Below are 21,020 nucleotides of genomic sequence, written 5' to 3'. Positions count from 1 at the left end.
ACTAACAAGCTGTGCAGCTGACCATTGACTGTGTCTTGTACTCAACATAAAATCTCTCAAATCCAGTTGATCAGTTAGTCAACTACGAAGCACGTCAATTCCTATCTCCTTTGCTGCGCCTGATTGGTCGGGTCAGAAATTAATCTCATACGCTTATGAGAAGGGTTTAGGTCAGAGCCCGCGCTATTGGGTTATTGGCTAGGAACCTGGTTATAATTGAATATAATAATAATAATGTGATTCCTTGGCTTGTATGTATATGGAGGTTTTTGTACGGCATGGATTTATTTAGTGTACCGAAAGTGATGGAGTCACACACAGAGGCTGTCTAGCTAATTAACCCTTTTAGTGTATTTCAACGATTCACTCAATATTGACAAGTGTTAGGGTCGGGAGGAACTGACAGCGTCTGCTGTTTTCTCATATTGAGAGATGCCAAGAAGAAAACAGGATAAACCTCAGCATTTAGAAGAAGACATGAAACTTGAACAATTAAGCAGTGGGGCGGTGAGAGATTGCGTAGAGAATATGCGAATAGGAAAACAGCTAGAGAAAGAAGACAAGAGGGAGTTTTCTGATTTTTTACTCGCTAAGGAAGATGGTTGCAATGGAGTAGGAGGTATGTCTTAGTAGAAGCGAAAATATCACTTATCATACTGCTTTAAGGATTAAAACTTAGGTTGTTTTTCATCTTTTTATGCTACGCATTTCTTAGCTAACTTATAAATTGGCAAACTTTTAGGTTTGCCAATTTACAAATATGAAAATGGTAGAGCGCTATTGACATTATATCCCTAGAATAAAATAACCAAAGTTCACACAATTGCTTGGCTATTGTTCCAATAATGTGAAGACTCAACTCTACTCTAGTAAACCCAGAGCCAAGTGTAAAATGATTTTGACAGCAGCAGCAGTAGCTTGCTATCCAAAGATGCCAGCTGATATGTAAAAAAATAAATACTTGAACATTTTTGACATTTGCCCTTATCGCTTATAAAATCACCCTCTCATCAAAACAGAATAACTTTTGTCAGCTGACTTGTTGATTGAAGTTTTGCTATATTATCATTTCTGGTTGGCCACACAAGGTTTCCTAGTTTAATTACGAGGATGTGTCAAGGATGTGTTGTAACTACAATACACTAGCCAGAACTTTGCTACACCATTGATATGTTTTTACTAGTACTAGAGTCTTCTACCTGGCTACTAGCAACTACCTATTTGTGTAGAACACTCAAACCAAAACCTTTCATCTTCAAAGATTATACAACTTATGGAGCTCATTTTGCGTGTTGCGATTGTTCCAAACAAGCAGCACGCATGGTGTTTAGCTAAGCTGTCAAAATCTGCATGGTAAAATGAAATTATGCTGGTAGTCCCCAGAAGACCATTGCAGTTGACACGCTATGTCTGTCTTTATTTTCTTTACACAATAAAGTTATAAGTTGTAATCAGCTAAATTTGAATGATAATTGGACAATGATAATCATGGAGTCCGATATATTGATCTGAGAATATGAATTTTAATAACTACGCCTATCGCAAATATTGAGCCAAAACTACAAGCGTGAGAATTAAGCCCTATCCAAAGACATCGCTCATAGCCAAACATAGGACCTGTCAGGTATGGTGTGAAGACAAATGAAGTTACAACAAATATATGCGTGATATTCAATGCTTGTTGCGAGCAAAGTCTTATTAATAATGCAGTGTCAAAATACTAGTTTCCTGCATACAACCGAAATAAATTTAATAGCAAGTCAGGTGATAAACAATATGCCAGACACTATGAGGCCCTTTTCACACCGAGCTGTTATAATTGTAAAAGATGACATTTTCTTTTCACTAATCAAATATTCGGTAATATAGACAATTGATAGCGATTTTAGATTTGATGTTGGCCCTCGGCTAGCCTAGGCTCTTTACTACATGCAGAGAAATATCATTTTCATTTTGCATTCCCCTGTCAATATGTCAGTCTGCTATGCAAGCACGATTGAAATAATAAAATAATATTTGACATTATTAAATTTTCTAGTCTTGACAATATTTGAGTTTACATTCAATATAGTTAATGTACTGTTTGATTGAAATGTAAACTAACAATTGGAAAAATAACATATCATAGTGTTGTGAGCACCAAACAAATCTCAGCCATAGCATGCAAAGCTGATATTTGTAAAGAATAGGTTTACAGTTAGTTTAGGGTACTGTTCTAGTGTCTTTGTGTCAATATTTGTATTAACGTTATAGCCATGCTATGTTCACATTTATCAAAACTACATTGAATATTTACAATCTATTTGAATTGAATGTTATAGCTAGTCAATAAATATTTGCTGAAAGACAAGATATCATTGAAACAATACTAGAAGAATACCACACACGGCATGAGCAGCGAATGATTGTAATGTAACAATTAGATCTTTGCTCCCTCTCATAAAGACTTTTTTTCAGTTATAAGTTGTTACAATATATATTATATATATATTATATATTATATATATAGGCCTATATAATGCTCTACATTAAAGTAAATTTTGATTTTATTCATTCTAAACGCTAAATTACCGCTATATTAAATGAATTACCTACCCCATTACCACGATGAATGGACGATTAGTCATCAACACTACGAGTGGACGAGTTGTCTTTAACGCGATGAATGGACGATTTGTCATCACCACTACGAGTGGACGAGTTGTCTTTAATGCGATGAATGGACGATGTGTCATCAACACGATGAGTGGACGAGTTGTCTTTAACGCGATGAATGGATGATTTGTCATCAACACGATGAGTGGACGAGTTGTCTTTAACGCGATGAATGGACGATTTGTCATCAACACTACGAGTGGACGAGTTGTCTTTAACGCGATGAATGGGCGATTTGTCATCAACACGATGAGTGGACGAGTTGTCTTTAACGCGATGAATGGACGATTTGTCATCAGCGCGATGAGTGGACGAGTTGTCTTTAACGCGATGAATGGACGATTTGTCATCAACGCGATGAGTGGACGAGTTGTCTTTAACGCGATGAATGGACGATTTGTCATCAACACGATGAGTGGACGAGTTGACTTTAACGCGATGAGTGGATGATTTGTCATATACTAGACTTTCTAATTAATATGGTCTTATTGCCAATTTTTAGTTTTAACATTCAAATCTTTTACATTTATTTCCTATAACACCTTTTTTGATTGGCATGAAATTAATGTAAGCTCGCTGAAATTTATGATGGATGCGATTAATGCGAGTTTTTATAATGTAGTGTGTACGATTAGTCAGACGGCTCATTAAACGCCAACTTTTAGATGTTGCATCACTCAAAACAGGAGCATTTAATCCATTACAAGAAAATGTTCCTTTTTTAATCTCATGCTGAGGGCTTGTTACTAAATTGATATTTTGAAAAATAATTGCTCACAGTGACATCTAATTTTAGCTCGTTGGGTGCGCACCTGACACTGTTTTCCTAACATTTTTATGCCGGCACAAAGAGAGACTGGCATGAATGATATTGTATTAGGATTTGTGTCTGAGTTGATAATGTTATAAAAACTAGAGCAAAATTATCTAATTAAAGGCAGCTTGTAATAAGCTTGTCTGAGTTGTTATAGAGGCACCCGTGAAGCTGCCATCTGCGCGCTTGTATGCCAAGAGCGATAGACGCCTGCAAGCTATAACCAGTGTCAACTAATATGATAGGGCCAATTGTCTTCACAAGGCCAATCCTTGTTTTTAATAAATAAAGCAATTTTACTAAAAAGATCTAATTAATTCTATTCTTACAGCTTTTTTAAGAATACAAGTCTCACTCAACCTAATGTGAAACCAAATCAAATATGAAAGGGTAAAAATTTGTTAAAACAATATATCTGCATATTGCTTTATCTACAAATAGAACACCATGTAACAGCTTTAAGGTTTTGAAGAGATCTAATATCTGAGTTTACCTGTAAGGCTATCCAGATGACGTTCTAGCACGCAAAAATGTTACAGATAGTTGGGATACATCAGTTTAATTGCTAGCTGTTGCTCTGGGCTCAATTTACAGTCGACTCATCCACGTACACTCATTTTTTTCCTTCTTTACCTTAGAATCTAGTGAAGAAACACGACCGTCATCCGGAGTTGATGATGAGGCACCGGCGGCTATCAGTAGCCGTGATTGGCTGAATGTACAATCTAATCTTGACTCAATCCAACAGCAGCTACTGCTGCTCCAACATCAGCAGTACCAGCTTATGCAGCTTCTCGCATCACAGAATCAAGATAGCAACTCTCCTGTGTCGACCGATTGTGGTAGATAACTTTACATACATAAAATACAACTTTCCTGTTACTCGTCATTTGAAATAATACTGGCACCTTTTGTTTTACCATACAATTGCTTGGTCTTGAGTAGTTAATAAAAGTGCTTGGTCTTGAGTAGTTAATAAAAGTGCTTGGTCTTGAGTAGTTAATACTAAAAGTTGAACTTACACCAAATTTTCGTAGATTTTATCAGAAAGTATCGGTATTATTCTATCGTTTCATTATCATTTGTTGATGTTTGTGGTTATCTGACTGCCGAGATGTCTCAAGGTTAAAATCGATAAAACTTGACTGCAATTAAACTCTCAGATCAAGTGAAAGCGCTATTATGACGTTTTTGTTGCGAAAAGGCAAACAGAACGAAGACAAGTAATATCGCAACTTGAATGCATTAGCCGCTATTAACTATGGCAACGATAACAATTAGTGACCTCTTTTCGATAGGCCTACATTTTTTCGACGCGTTTAACTGCGATCAAGTTTTGTCGATTTTAATCTTGAAACACTCGGGCAGTCGGATCACCCCAAACATCAACAATGGGAAATAATAGAAAGATGCCAATACTTTCTGAAATAATAGAAAGATGCCGATACTTTCTGAAATGATAGAAAGATGCCGATACTTTCTGAAATGATAGAAAGATGCCGATACTTTCTGAAATGATAGAAAGATGCCGATACTTTCTGAAATGATAGAAAGATGCCGATACTTTCTGAAATGATAGAAAGATGCCGATACTTTCTGAAATGATAGAAAGATGCCGATACTTTCTGAAATGATAGAAAGATGCCGATACTTTCTGAAATGATAAAAAGATGCCGATACTTTCTGAAATGATAGAAAGATGCCGATACTTTCTGAAATGATAGAAAGATGCCGATACTTTCTGAAATGATAGAAAGATGCCGATACTTTCTGAAATGATAGAAAGATGCCGATACTTTCTGAAATGATAGAAAGATGCCGATACTTTCTGAAATGATAGAAAGATGCCGATACTTTCTGAAATGATAGAAAGATGCCGATACTTTCTGAAATGATAGAAAGATGCCGATACTTTCTGAAATGTTAAAAAGATGCCGATACTTTCTGATATGATAGAAAGATGCCGATACTTTCTGATATGATAGAAAGATGCCGATACTTTCTGATATGATAGAAAGATGCCGATACTTTCTGAAATGATAAAAAGATGCCGATACTTTCTGAAATGATAGAAAGATGTCGATACTTTCTGAAATGATAGAAAGATGTCGATACTTTCTGAAATGATAGAAAGATGTCGATACTTTCTGAAATGATAGAAAGATGCCGATACTTTCTGAAATGATAGAAAGATGCCGATACTTTCTGAAATGATAGAAAGATGCCGATACTTTCTGAAATGATAGAAAGATGTCGATACTTTCTGATAAAATCTAGTAAAACTCTGTGTAAGTTCATCTTTAAATTTATCAGGTTTTTAAAAGTTGAAAACATTCGAACTCACAGATGATTAATACGGGTGTTATGTAATACAAGACGGCTGATAGCACAGCTAGATTTCAACACTTCAAGACAGTTTGTGCTTGATCAGGTCAAGTAGATGCGAGTATTTATATAAAATACATACATATAATAAACATACTTTTTTAGGCTCTTCAAATTCTGTGAAGGCGGACTGTGTAGACAGTCAATGTCAGCGAGGTCAAACAGTAAAATCAGCATCCTGCCAAGTTTCAGTCATAAATGAGCAAGCAGAAAAATCAGAAACGGAACTAAAAGCTGATGATATAGCTGCAGGTTTGTTTGTTCTAAATTCCAAGTGATGCCTTTACTATTATTTGTAATGAATTTTATGTGATTTTATTAATTGCATGTAAATATGATCAATTTCTCTGTTTTTCATTTAGATTACCTAATCAGGCTCTTTCAAAGGTGGAAGCGTTTTTGCTGTAAGATTAAGTATCAGTCAAAGGCAGCCAAGCATACACTTTAGACCTTATGTAGACAGTTTCACAATTTGAACATGGAAACTGTCTAGATGCCTCTGCCAATCAGACTGTGCATCGACTTGCTCCAGTAATTTGTCGTTTTGCGCCTGACAAGCAGGTTTTAAAAATGAGATAACGAATAGACACGACTTTAGATTATCGTCCTGTTGCACGACGAGTCACTCATTGTTGTTGCGATTTAATAAAGGACAATATAACCTAGATCAAATGACAGATACGACCACAACTAATTTGTAAGAGTCTTTGACTATAAATATTGAGCATAGCTCATAATCATTGCTATTAGGAAAGCATTTGTGAAACGAGTCGTTCAAAGGACACCTGATATTAAAGATGTCTATCTATGTCATAAGGAAATAATACTTTGTCAGCATAATAACCCCTCAGATTAATAAGTCTTTCAATTCATAAGCCGAGTCAGATTGTTGTCAAATTTTTATTATATAAAGCCACTGGTTGCGCCCATTGAGATGATTTCCAGACAGAGGTGTATCATTACTTCACTCACCTGTGGGCCAGTCAAGGGCTCTTTCAATACAGAGCTAACATCTCGCTACAAGTCTTTCAACGCTTCTATTCACCATGAAAATGACAAAAACATTTTTGGTTGAATTAAGAAAAAGCAGTTTGAGTGTCTAGTATCAATTTTTTTTCATTTTTTAACTTAATAAATTTATTTAAAGCGGTTTAAGGCTTTCTAACCCTTTAAAAATTATTTTTTACATACAGAAGCTACATCATAGAGCACTCTCTTTTATTCTAGAAGATGAAGAAAAAAAGACAGCTAGTTCTCCCAATGTCGAGATAGATGGTTCTTTTGATGCTGACCTTGGCACACTTGATAATGATGATGAAGGTAAGGGAATTGTAAAACTCATCTCCCTACTTACATGTAGGACTATAAAACAAAAACATTCATTTGCTGTAGAAAGAGCCAAAGCCTTGACATACATGTATTTGCTCAAACAGAGCCATGCATACTATATCAGCTCAGTGAGATTTACTGTTGAATCATCCATCTGCCAGTATAAAGCTCAGATTTTTAGGGAGAGATTATCTACGTATCTACATTGTTGTGAATTATTCTAGGTGAGCGGTGTGCCTACTCCTCGTAAAACATCAAGGGGATGTAGTTATAAGGCTCCATTGACTGGCATTTTCAACCTTTCTTTAGTGCCATAGCTTCGAGCTGGCTACTTCTTTTTTAGCAGAACCAGCAAGTTTTGACTGCACTAGATGCTCGGCTGTTTTACCATCTCCTGAACTTCTTGGGCTTCACATGTTCAGCCATGAGAAAAGAGAGGTAACTTCTGAAAGGATTAGTTCGACCGATAAAGATGCCGGGGCATCTGCACCAGGTCAGTCTAAGTAGCTTCAACTTCAACCCGCTGTTGTGTTGCTGTTGTGTTGCTGTTGCGTTGCTGTTGCGTTGCTGTTGCGTTGCTGTTGCGTTGCTGTTGCGTTGCTGTTGCGTTGCTGTTGCGTTGCCGTTGCCGTTGCGTTACGTTGCTGCTGCGTTGCTGTTGTGTTGCTGCTGCGTAAACCTCAGGTCTGTCTATTCAGCTGCGGGTGCTATCAGGTTCCCTAAGTGTAGGTTACATGATGGGAGCACATGTCACTCTAATTATCTCCTCTTCACTATTTTAAGAGACTTATGGTAGTCTTTACCTTGATATACACAAGGGACCAGAATAATCAAAACGCATAAAGTCTGTTGGCAGTAGATACATGCATGCGTGACAATACAAAACTGTGAATAAATCTTTATAAAGGATTTTAGGCTGTGAGAACCAAATGTTTGCTCTATAACAAACTCGTTCAGAGCATGCTAAAATGGGGTAGGCCTACTGGATTCATTCGTAGGTAACCAACCAATAACTCCCATGGCGAGTAGAAGATAACTCTATGTTTATAGGGACACGCGGGACTAATCTAATGCCTATCGCGCAAGCCTAATATAGGATCTATCCATGATGGATGTTTGTTCTATATTTTCCACGCATGCGTAGTGAGTTTGGAAACATTTCCTGTGACACTTGACAGCTAAGTTCATAGGGAGAGTGTAGATCACACCAAGTATGAGGATAGCTTTACCTCTGGCGTCCTTCAAAGCATTATACTGTATTTCATTTATGTTTTACTAGCACTTTACGTATGATATTTCACTGAGGTCACCGTCTGGCACACTAAATCTTTAATTATCACCTTCACTCAGATTTCTTTTTACTTTATTGATGATTTAGAAATGATAATTTCTAGCTTGACCAGGTGAGGCAAACATGGCAGTCGTAATTCAGGTTGCTTATTCAAACTGAATACGCTCTATAATGGCATTCCATAAATTTGGCAACCGCAGGTTAGCAAGGGTGGGCTCATTAAAGTTATTTATCATCTATTGAATTATGCTTTTTTTCCAATGCTTCGCACCTGGCCTCTCCAGCCGCTGTAATATATCACCTCTTTAGCTACTTTGTGTTACGGTCACTTTTACCGAACAAATTGACGCAAAAGAGCCATTTGTCTGAATATGATTAAGCCCTAGGCAATAATATACTGACTAATATGCCCATTCTCCGCGTGCTTGTTTACGCAACTGGCAAAAATATCTCCATATGTATGAAAAAAACTCACTTTTGTCATACTTTTAAAATTGAACAAATATAATTCTCAAAAATTTGGTACTAGCTAGCAGAACAATGTTTTAGACAAACAGCGAACAAGCAACTGAGTTCTGTATGGCTGAATGTTGGATAGCTCTCCAATTTAGTAGTCTGTCTGGTCTGCTGACGTAGGTAGCTGACTCCACATTGCCGCTTACACGCCACTATATATATATAGGCCTATATCATATCTATAATATCTATAATATCTTCTGGGTTATGTGTACTGTCAAGGGGCTTGTTAACACAGGCCTTGTATGCCGCGGCTTATTATGTATATCATATAATGAAGAGGCTGACTCTCGACAATGGCCATTCATTTCTTTGTTTGATATAATGCTTTCTCTGACATTTGGAGATACTGAACGATTCACCACCCACACTTTGATCAAAGCAAATATGGCATAGATCGGGAAGCTCAGTGCCACGCAATTATTTATACATCTTTTGACCCTACTTGAAGCTTGAGGCATCTTTGCATTCAAAGCAAGTCAATGATATGATTTGCTAAATCATTTCCTATGATAACATAAAAAATGTTAGATTTGCCGAGACAAAGATGCCACTTGTTGTTTTTGACAACAATTAATTTGTGCTGTTATGTAACGACATTCTACCATTCTATCTCAGATTAAATGCTGTCAAAATGAATGCTTTCATATTTTGCTGACGGATGAAAACAATCTTGCTTCTGGACTGACGACTCGAGTCATCGATGGCTTCTAAATCAATAGATAAAATTTTCTTTTGAGAAACATTACATAAAAGCAATACAAAAAAGTCTTTTGATAAGAAAATATTGCTAAATCTTATTATCATGGATTTGAGTTTATCGCGAACCTCCCAAATTTGCCTTATTGCAAATAGATGAACTGTGTTTGTAACCTAAATGATGTAACAGGGTAGGCCTAGAAATAGCAAATGTTATGAAGGCAGAGAGGGTAATTTTATAGAGTCTCTTGTGACTGCTCACATAAATCATACCATCAGAGAGTTGACAAACGTAGGCAAATGCCCTTCTCCCATGCTTTAATGAATGTAATTGAAACCATAGAAAAGAGGTAAAAGTCCATAATTGGATACTAATAATGTCCTTAGCTGTAGTAAATTGTTTGACTGTTTTAGAGTTTTTCAATTGGTATTCATTAGGCAAGCCCATTCTTTCACGGCTGCTCGTAACAAATGTTATGAGTTATAACTGTTTCATCTTTATCTTGGAGCAGTTTATGTTTGAAATTGTTCAATCATATACAGATGTATGCTGGTCTATGCTGGGAGACTTACTCAGCCGTTAGACTAGCTTCAATGAACGGTGAAGAAAGAATTTGTGTGACAAAATCAGAATTACTATACATGCAACAATGAACATCGTAGCTGCCATTGCTTTTACATTATAAGTATATACCATATACATTATATATGATATATATTATATGTCATATATAATATATATATGGTCTGACCATATAAGATGTATATTATATATCATATATAATATATACCATATATATGGTATATAATATATATCAAATATTATATATCATATATATAATATTTCATATGCTTTTCTATAGGAGTTTCTACATTTTAAAAAGTTTCTGAAAATAATAAATCATATATTCGTTGCGCCTGAAGGAAGGAACTGATTCTTGAAAATAGTATTGTGCAATCATTTTCATCTGACAATATTTCACCGGTGAACTTACAATAGATACAATAGCATTGTAAAAACTATTGGCATGCGTAATGAGGCAGTGTGAACAGGGCAGGTGATGGACAGGTGAACTGATGGACCCCCTAAAGCTCTTTATTCATGTTTTTAACTTCGCAATCACTTTTGGATGTTCAGAAGCATTCAAAACTGATAAGTTTGAACACTGCCTAGAACTGTCATTTCTCATGTTTTTTTATCTGTAAAGGCAACTAAAGAAAACAATTGCCTCACCCTGTATTATTAGCATATGTTTTTATGTTTGCTGGTGAAAGCTTAAAGTTAATAAGCGTAAAGAATATTTAGCGAAAATAACGAAGTCATGCATTCTAGGGTCAAGTTCGTTTGGGTCGCTGCCTCCGTCTTACCAGTCAGTCATCAATGACCTCAGCAATGATAGTCTTGAAGAATATATGGAAATTCAGAAGCCTGAGAATACTCATCTGGAGCATCTCGTCAAAAATATGGATGGCACGGTTACGGACCCTAACCAATGTCTTATCTGCAAGCGGATACTCAGCTGCAAGAGTGCTCTAATGGTAAGTACTGTTAGTGCTATAGATCAACCAATAATGCTAAATCTATGGCGGAGATTCCTCTTTTTATCATAGCAAACAACCAAAAATGCTTAATAACTGCTCTTCTGCCTAAAAATTGACAAATACCCGCCACAAATATACTTATTGCATAATTTCAAAGACAGCTTACAGATGTTTGTTAGAGAATTGTTAGAAAAAATCAAGAAAATAAGAGTTGAGGTTAACCATCGCATTAAAGGAGCATTTTTTGTTGCCTTTTGCACAAAATTTAAAGGAAATACATATTTTTTGTTTTTGGTACTGGCAAATGGCGGTTAAGAGGTCATGGTAATCTAGACATATTAAGGTCTGCTAAAATGGTACTTGAGGTAAATTCTTGAGCTTTTTACAACATTTAAAAGGAAATACATGCTTTTTGCTTTGATTGATGAAGTCACATCTAATTATTAGAACATAGCTATCTTGAAAGGCTAATTTTGATGCAAAGACTAGCTCAAGCAAAGCTAATTATTGGAGTATGGAAATATTCTCTTCCTTACTCCAATAAAACCTTACGTTGTTTGCAAATATTACCTCTTTACCTATGAGATTGGAGGGCATCTTAAAGTCATTAAGCCATCATATTAAAAAATGCTCTCAAAGTTGAAGTCTAAAGCCAGATATAATATTATTTTCCCTTGACACGCAATATGTAAATACCCAAACCGACTGGTTAGGCATTAGGCCTACCATAATAAACTAGCCGGCCACTTGTATACATCCATGGCTGAATCAGTAGAGGCGGAGCCGATGCGGAGCCTGCAATTTGTACCCTCAACTTTATGATTATGGCAACTCGCATTCATTTTTGGACTCGCAATTGGTCTCCATAGTTATAGTGCGAGAGGGAGTTGAAATCAAATAATCTGGCAATATTCGTTTGAAGTCAGCTGTGGCTACTGACGCAAGCGAGTGACAAAATGATAAATACGGACCATCTAATGACAAAGAAAGTAGATTGATTATTTGAAGTTCACATGTGAAGGTGAAGGCCATCTCACTCATAAATAGAAACAAAAACTGCACACGTCTCAGTTAAGGCTACAAAACAGTTTTTTATTGTAACCAAATGTGACAAATGAAGGATTTCAAACAGGTGATAGGTTTGAAGCACTTAAACAGACCTTGAATAGCTACCAAAAATGCTAACATATAATAAGGGTGCGTTAGGAATCTCTACTTCTAGAGAATATGAGGAGGTATTTGTGTGGCATTTGGATTTCAATCTCGGACTGTAACAATTGTAGAAAAATTACAGTAATGTTGCGATGATCGGGAACGCTTTGGTACGCAAGTATCAAGTCGTAGAAACCTTATTGACAATGGGTATTATAAAACGTTGCTACTATTGCTAACATTGCTTGCTATTATATAAACATAAACCATTAAAACAAGGCTTGAAATCTTTAATTCATATTTAATATCTACAGGCAAGGATAACTGTGTAAGGGAGATAACTTGATAAGGCAAGGATAACTGTGTAAGGGAGATATTCCGTAGAAGCTAGAAATTTTGCTATTAGATTCGTCTGAAAGTGTCCTCTAATCCGTCTCCTACTCTATTAGACTAATAGAGTAATTACCATGCCAATTGCTTATTATTAAAAACTGTGTTTAGTGTAGGGCTAGAAGTTTACGCGCACATAGGCCTAGCATTGTTCATCGTGTGCCCTCTGTCAATCATAGACATACCTACATTCTTCAAAGAGTATCTCAAGGCTCTTCAATTGATAAGCTATGCACTATTTCATGTCCAAGGAAAATGTTAATAATTATTTAGAGAGAATAACACGGGTGAGTTTATTGTTACAATGTATGTCAGATGAACCTGAAACCTTTCCCATGCCTTGACTGATATGGCACGTAATTATTATTAGATATAGTCTCCACTCCAGTCCTTCATTCAATATTTACCTACGCAAGACCTTTTGGCAGCAATCAGCCTTTCTTTCCAATAAATCTGAGCTTGTGTTTCTACTAGCTGCCTGCATGTAATTGACAGTCATGCCTTTTCCTGGGAGCGCAAGGTTTATGTCATGGCAGTGATGCAACTGACCGCATTGTCTTTTCTTGATGTTGGTCAGTGTCGGGAGCTCTAAAAAGTTTGCGCATGCATTTTTAGAGGGCTCAGGAAATACACCTTTAATTGCAATCTATTGTACTTTTTGCTGTAAAGTTTTTTAAACAGTAAAGTTTAACAAGCAAAGCTAAAGTCTCTGTTTTGCGTGTTTAATAAACCTTCTTCTAAACAACCTACAAATCATGAGGTAAAAATGCTGTATTTTAGTGATTTACAACATGGCAGGAAGTTTAACCTCGATCTTTGATCTTTCTACTCACGCTTCTAATCTCGATGTTTTGAATTCTGAATTAATAACACAATGCTAGGAGTTTCGCATTTCATTTGAACAACCAACACAACAGCAACAAAAACGTCTTAGACTGACAGTTATTGTAAACACATCTTCTGGAGATGAGACTTCGCACCCACCTCAATTGACTAACAGATAGCCAAATAGTATATCTATATTGCTAATCAAATTACTGAACTTGAAAGGGTTTATAGTTTTTGATTCAACATATCTTCACTGTATGATATCGGCTAATTTGTATACACAATTTTAGATGCACTACAGAACACATACCGGAGAGAGACCTTTCAAATGCAAGCTATGCAGCCGAGCATTCACGACCAAAGGTACTGTCAAATGTAATAGAATCTCAAAGGGCCAGACATGATACACTGACAATATTTATGTAACACCTGCAAATTGTTTTTCGCTGGTGTCACTTAATTAATAATAAATTTTGCGCAATAATTTTGGCAATATGTTTAATATATCTTTGAAGTAACGCTGCATCTGTGCCAATTAATAATGATTAGCCGTTATTTTTTAAGGTTTGAATGGGCAATTGCTCACCCCTATCACACCGTCTTTGGTTAATCTCAAGTCATGTGTCTAATAATGTGCCATTAATACAGAGATTACTTTCAAATGTAATATTATATCTAGTGCATTAATTTTATTTTGTTACATATATCAAATAAGTTATTTTCTGCTAAATTTATCACCAAATTTTTATGTCTATAAAGGTAACAGCTTCTCAATACTACATGTATGTCTATATAGGTAGCAACTCTTATGTAAATGTAGGCGATAACTCTACAATGCCATGTTTATGCGGGTCACAAGTCTAAAGTACTACTGTATGTTTATGTACATAACTATTCACTATACCGCATCTACATTCAGAGAAGATAAATATATCTCTATCTATAAGACTACAACTGCCTAGACAAACTGTTTATGTATTTGTAGGTAACTTGAAGACACATATGGGAGTGCACAGAGCCAAACCTCCTCTTAAACTTTTACATACTTGCATTGTCTGCAACAAACAATTTACCAATGCTCTTGTTCTCAATCAGCACATGAAAATACATTCAGAAGAACCTTCTAGAAAGAGAACTTTAGGTGAGTACCAAGTAGTGAGAAGTTGTTAGTAACAGTCAACAATGTGAGAGTTAAATACTAGATAGTTGTTAGTAACAGTCAACAATGTGAGAGTTAAATACTAGATAGTTGTTAGTAACAGTCAACAATGTGACAGTTTAATACTAGATAGTTGTTAGTAACAGTCAACAATGTGACAGTTTAATACTAGGTAGTTGTTAGTAACAGTCAACAATATGAGAGTATAACACTAGGTAGTTGTTAGTAACATTCAACAATGTGAGAGTTAAATACTAGATAGTTGTTAGTAGCAGTCAACAATGTGACAATTTAATACTAGGAAGTTGTTAGTAACAGTCAACAATGTGACAGTTTAATACTAAGAAGTTGTTAATAACAGTCAACAATGTGACAGTTTAATACTAGGAAGTTGTTAGTAACAGTCAACAATGTGACAGTTTGATACTAGGTAGTTGTTAGTAACAGTCAACAATGTGAGAGTTTAATACTAGATAGTTGTTAGTAACAGTCAACAATGTGACAGTTTAATACTAAATAGTTGTTAGTAACAGTCAACAATGTGAGAGTTAGATACTAGGTAGTTGTTAGTAACAGTCAACAATGTGACAGTTTAATACTAGGAAGTTGCTAGTAACAGTAAACAATGAGAAGGTTTAATACTAGGAAGTTGTTAGTAACAGTCAACAATGTGAGAGTTAAATACTAGATAGTTGTTAGTAACAGTCAACAATGTGACAGCTTAATACTAGGTAATTGTTAGTAACAGTCAACAATGTGAGAGTATAACACTAGGTAGTTGTTAGTAACACTCAACAATGTGAGAGTTAAATACTAAGTAGTTGTTAGTAACAGTCAACAATGGGAGAGTTAAATACTAGGTAGTTGTTAGTAACAGTCAACAATGTGACAGTTTTATACTAGGAAGTTGTTAGTAACAGTCAACAAAGTGAGTGTTTAATACTAGGTAGTTGTTAGTAACAGTCAACAATGTGAGAGTTTAATACTAGGTAGTTGTTAGTAACAGTCAACAATGTGACAGTTTAATACTAGGAAGCTGCTAGTAACAGTCAACAATGTGAGAGTCAAATTCTAGGTAGTTGTTAGTAACAGCTAGTAATAATCAAGTAAAATGTTGCCCTTGCTGAATCTATCTACAAGGCAATTTTTTGGCAACATCGTATTTTAACAGGACAGAGAAGTTAACATTTATGACTCATTCTCCTCTATTTAAATGCTGATGAGAAACTTTCACGCTTGCTACTCACTTATACATATTCGTAAGCGTGTTTACATACATTATCAGATCTAAACTGGGATTAAATTTACAAAGGGTAAATAACGAGGTAGATGTATACACCTCTATGTATACTGAGCTGATATGTGTACATGTACATGTGTTGACCGATATTCTATTACAATTTGTTAACAATTTAATAAGACATGCTGATATGATTCAGTAACATTAGCTTTAATTAAATTTTATCTATAGTCAATTCATAAGTTAGTTTCTCGAGGACTCACAATTGAGGCTATAAAACTATGTTATTATTATTAATAATTACAGCCTGTGCTCCTTGAAAAAGGGCAAGGATTTAGTTGACCAGTAAAGGTTGAAAAGTTGAAATACATATTGTGTTTAAACTGAATGATCTGGTCACCAGGTCTACCTGGAGTACAACCATGAATTCTCAAGATTTTACACAGTTCTGTTCTCATCAATATATGTCAGTTCTACCAGGGTTGACATATTTAGGGAATCTCTGACATTCAATCAGAGGTTTGGAAACTCAATGAGTCATTAGTATTCAAGGATGCTATCAGACCTCAAAAATTGGTTATGTAATGATAAAAATATCAAATCTTGAATCAGCAAGGTTGACATCTGCATAACTTGTGGCTTTCCCACATTTGGAAGTTGGTTGTTCCTTAAATTAGCTTATGTAACGCATAGCCAGAATATTGGCAGTTACTGTAATATATTGCTTTTTTAGTTAATAGATTTTCACCGAAACGTCATATTTTTTGTCAAAATTTGAATGGCGTTCATTTATTAATTTAAATTTTATTTTAATTGTGGTGTTTTTCTTCTTTCACCAGATGTTCAAAGCTCAATAGGTTCTGAGGAAAACAAAAGACAAAGGCTCACGATCACTGCTGACTCTGGCTACAAGGATGAGCCGGCTGACATCTCTTTTGACCTCGTCAAAAAAGCTCTGCCTTTGCCTGACTTCCACCCATTAACCTCGTTAGCTCCTACCTCTGCTCCAGGTTTCCCATATGAATTCGGAGGGATGCCATCCATTCCTGATCCTCTTAGATATGCTGAGCTGCTCGCAAGGTAAATGTGCTGGCAGACCAAGTCAGCACTCTGAAACATAAAAGTGATATGTTTAGCCCCTCAGCTTTGCATTCTCTTCATTTCACAGATGCGCTTCCTTTTTTAAAGTTCATTGTCAAAAAACTGTATGCTGTACACATTGGTATAACACAGTGCATACAGTATAAAACAGTACATGTGGTATAACACAGTGTGTGCGGTATAACACAGTGTATACAGTATAACACAGTGCATACGGTATGGCACTGCACATATCGGTATGACACTGCACATATCGTTGTGGCATTATGCGTATCGGTATGGCACTATTCCCATCGGTATGGCACAGTATACATGGGTATGACACTGCACATATCGTTATGGCATTGTACATGTCGGTATGGCAACATACATATCGGTATGGCACTGCACATACTGGTATGGCAGTGAGCATATCGGTATGTCACTGTACACATTTGTATGGCATTGTACATACCAGTATGGCACCTGTAGGCCATATTGGTATGGCACTGTACACATCGGTATGGCACTGTACACATCGGTATAGCACTGTACACATGAGTATGGCATTGTACACATCGGTATGGCACTGTACACATCGGTATAGCACTGTACACATGAGTATGGCACTGTACACATCGGTATAGCACTGTACGCATTGGTATGGCACTGTACACATAAGTATGGTACTGTACATATTGGTATGGCACTGTACACATGAGTATGGTATATTCGCTAGGCTGATGCCCTGATATTCTCACAAGTTACGTGTACATATATAAATATGAGTATTTCTCAGTCTTTCCATCTCTGCTCATTATGTTGAGAATTTGAAATTGTATTGAATGCTGAATTGCATTGTGTTGCAGCAACACACTGATAGTATATTTGAAACGCTTTTTCAAAACAGTATCAGCAATCCTTGCCTCATGACATCAGCTCACCTCGCTGCATCATGCTCTCTTGTTCATTTTGCTCTGAAATGACTATCTCTTGAAAGTCGTTACTGCAACATACTACATTCATATATACTATATCTTGAAAGTCGTTACTGCGACATACTACATTCATACATAGTATATCTTGAAAGTCGTTACTAAAGACATACTACATTCATACATAGTATATCTTGAAAGTCGTTACTAAAGACATACTACATTCATACATACTATATCTTGTTTCATCTCAAGCATTACTCACAAGTCTTTGTCTCTAAAAATACTCACTCACTAACCACCTGTCTCAACACATCAAGGAGGTTACGGCTGCATAGTTCCTGTGAAGAATCCTTTTGACATAAATTGATGACAGCCAAACTGGGAGTTATAAATTATTGAGATGATTTTTCCTATTGTTGTAGATAATGGCCATTTTATTATACTAAATATTTTGCTGTATAAATAATCAGCACGATGTCAATAAGATGCTGCTGATAAGCAGCTCTCAGCAGCGACAGCAAAATGACTTTGCAATTGACATACCTCAGCTGTCACTTTTAGCCTAAATATTTCCATTGCGTAATGTAAAATTGCTGCCTGGAGAAAACAATTATGCGGACAGGTTAGATTGTGTTTAAATGATTGAGCATTAATGGTAGCTTTTATAAATATGTACCAGCCAGGCATTTGAAGGGTCTCTTCATAGCCTGATTTCTCAGCAATTATATGAAAAATCGCTACAGATGATGACTAAGCAAAACAAGGTGTTTACAATATTCTGAATGCTGATTTAATGGTTATCATAACCATCTTTTTGACATTTCTAGAACTTCTCTACCTCTTCCTTCAGTTAACTAACCTTAACACTGACTATTACAGCTATGAAAGTCACATTGTAAATTATTACGCTGTTACAAATTGGTAACCTTCAACTATAAGTGACCCGTTGTGCAATTGTGTCACTTTAGTGTAGATAAATCTCAGTTTTATTATGTGCTAAATCAGATTAATATTATATCTTAGGTCAGACTAGAGGAAGTGACCTCAGACATATTGCGAGTTAAGACGATATTTGTTGCTAGAACAAATGCAGCAAATGAAAAAAAATTTGCAGACATGCAGACAGACATATAAAGTATAACCGTCTATACTTTACAGACAATGGGAACAGTTCAGTCAATATTCGGTGTTCAACCCGATGACACCAGTGAAGACGCCTATTTTTTCGAGTTCTCTCGCTATGCCTGGCCCTCCTGGTCTAGGACCGTTTTCACTTGGAACTGGATTTCTCTCCAATACAGGCAGCAAAGGCAAAGGCAACTTCCTAAACAGTGAAGAGTTTGTCCAACCTACAGATAAACCAAAGCAACAGGTGAGACTTTTAATGGAAAGTACCAGCAAACCAACCCATACACAGCATGCCTTCCGGTACTTCTATTTATGTATCATTGGATTGTGGGATGAACAAATGACAAGCGTCTCGCATGTAATCAACTAACCTCACCGCAACTGTCATAACGCAGCTAGCCTGTAATGATTATGTGTTCATATGTAGGGTTATTACACTCGGATATTGTTTTATAAAGAATAAGGAGCATATGGGATGCTGTTATATTCATTGTAGGATGTACTATATTATATATTTATACTGTAGGATGCTGATTTGGAAGATAAACTATCTGAAACTTCACAAAATGACAGATCTACTTCAGAACCGATAATGCTCTCTAATAATTCTCCTAAGAGTGAACAGTCATGGGGAAGCTGTGAAACGAGCAGCGGCGCTAACGGCGCTAACGGCGCTAACGGAACCGTTAAATTTGACCCTCCTCCAGGAACTACTTGTGATATTTGCTTGAAAACTTTTGCATGTCGAAGCGCGCTGGAAATTCATTATCGTAGCCACACGAAGCATCGACCCTTCAAATGCAACATGTGTGACAAAGCGTTCACGACGAGAGGCAACATGAAGCAGCACGTTCTCACACACAAGACTGATGACATGCCGTGGAGCGGTGGAGGTGACAAGCCAGTTGTGCCACAAGCTGCGACGTCTCCAAATTCTGATGCTTCGCATAACAATGAGGATTTGAAACGATCAGGAGGAAGGCATCAGTGTTCGGTTTGTTTAAAATATTTTTCTAGTGCCTCTGCAGTGCAAATACATTTTCGTACTCATACTGGAGTTCGCCCATTCAAGTGTGGAATGTGTGGCAAAGCCTTTACTACAAAAGGAAACCTGAAGGTCCACATGGGCACCCACATGTGGAATGGGTCAGCGGCAACTGGCAGCAATAGGCTAGAGGTCAATGAGGGCTCCGAGGCTAAAAACGATGATGAGATAATACGTGTAACGAGTCCAAATAGAGGCAGCCTTATGAACAATAACAACCTTGGCTGGAATCCCTTCAATCAAAACCCATTAACAAAACCCCCTTTTCCTGGTGGGCCTTCACGTCTGTTAGGAAGTTACCCCAGCATGTTTCTCGCTTCCGCCAGCCTGCAGAACCAAACTAATGAAGAACTTGCAAAGCCCTGGGCCTGGCAACCGACTTGCCACATTTGCAATAAAGAACTACCATCAGCGGCAGCACTTGAACTTCACATGAAACTTCACCTCGTGAATGAAACAGCTACTTGCAAGCCAGTGCCAGCTACCTAAACATTTTTATTTCTTATGCTTTTTCCTTTTCAAGATAGAGCGGAATGTTCTAGAATATTTACGTGCTCTGATTCATTCTTTTTTTCAACTAATTTATGAATTATATACAATTAGGAGACTTTTAAAATTTGAATTTGAGGTTTGACAGGCATAGTAAGGCCACGTAGGCTGGTTGTGTTTTCATTCAATGATACTAGAGCTTGCTCTCTGGACCTTTTGTCAAACAATAAACATGCCTCATATCATCTTTTACACAAAGTGCAAAACTATCTTACCCTATACTAATATCTTATACTGCCAGTAGTAGGTAAATAAAATATAATATTTTGCTTTGAACTAA

General features: G+C 36.5%; 1 protein-coding gene across 4 annotated transcripts; it reads left to right on the top strand.

Annotated features, from left to right (window-relative positions):
* Positions 1-303: 303 nt before the first annotated feature.
* Positions 304-21,020, top strand: LOC137390997 (sal-like protein 3). 4 transcript variants are annotated; one of them, XM_068077320.1, is made up of 11 exons: positions 304-619; positions 4,108-4,311; positions 5,960-6,106; positions 7,085-7,174; positions 7,530-7,676; positions 11,023-11,228; positions 13,892-13,964; positions 14,587-14,742; positions 16,840-17,080; positions 19,177-19,390; positions 19,673-21,020. In XM_068077320.1, exons 1-11 carry the CDS (start codon positions 433-435, stop codon positions 20,678-20,680), a joined length of 2,673 nt encoding a protein of 890 aa, XP_067933421.1. In that variant the 5' UTR covers positions 304-432; the 3' UTR covers positions 20,681-21,020. The 4 variants fall into 4 exon arrangements, with proteins under 4 accessions (XP_067933421.1, XP_067933420.1, XP_067933419.1 ...); XM_068077319.1 differs by having other exon boundaries at positions 7,527-7,676; XM_068077318.1 differs by having other exon boundaries at positions 7,082-7,174.

The sequence above is a fragment of the Watersipora subatra genome, chromosome 3 (genome assembly GCF_963576615.1).
Source record: "Watersipora subatra chromosome 3, tzWatSuba1.1, whole genome shotgun sequence".
Taxonomy (NCBI): domain Eukaryota; kingdom Metazoa; phylum Bryozoa; class Gymnolaemata; order Cheilostomatida; family Watersiporidae; genus Watersipora; species Watersipora subatra.
This window is presented reverse-complemented; position numbering and strand designations above follow the sequence as displayed.

Coding starts and splice junctions, on each gene's coding strand:
- LOC137390997 (XM_068077317.1), top strand. CDS start 433: ATGCCAAGAAGAAAACAGGATAAACCTCAGCATTTAGAAGAAGACATG. Junction 7,677..11,022: donor TGCCGGGGCATCTGCACCAG/GTCAGTCTAAGT, acceptor CATGCATTCTAG/GGTCAAGTTCGTTTGGGTCG. Junction 11,229..13,891: donor GCTGCAAGAGTGCTCTAATG/GTAAGTACTGTT, acceptor ACACAATTTTAG/ATGCACTACAGAACACATAC.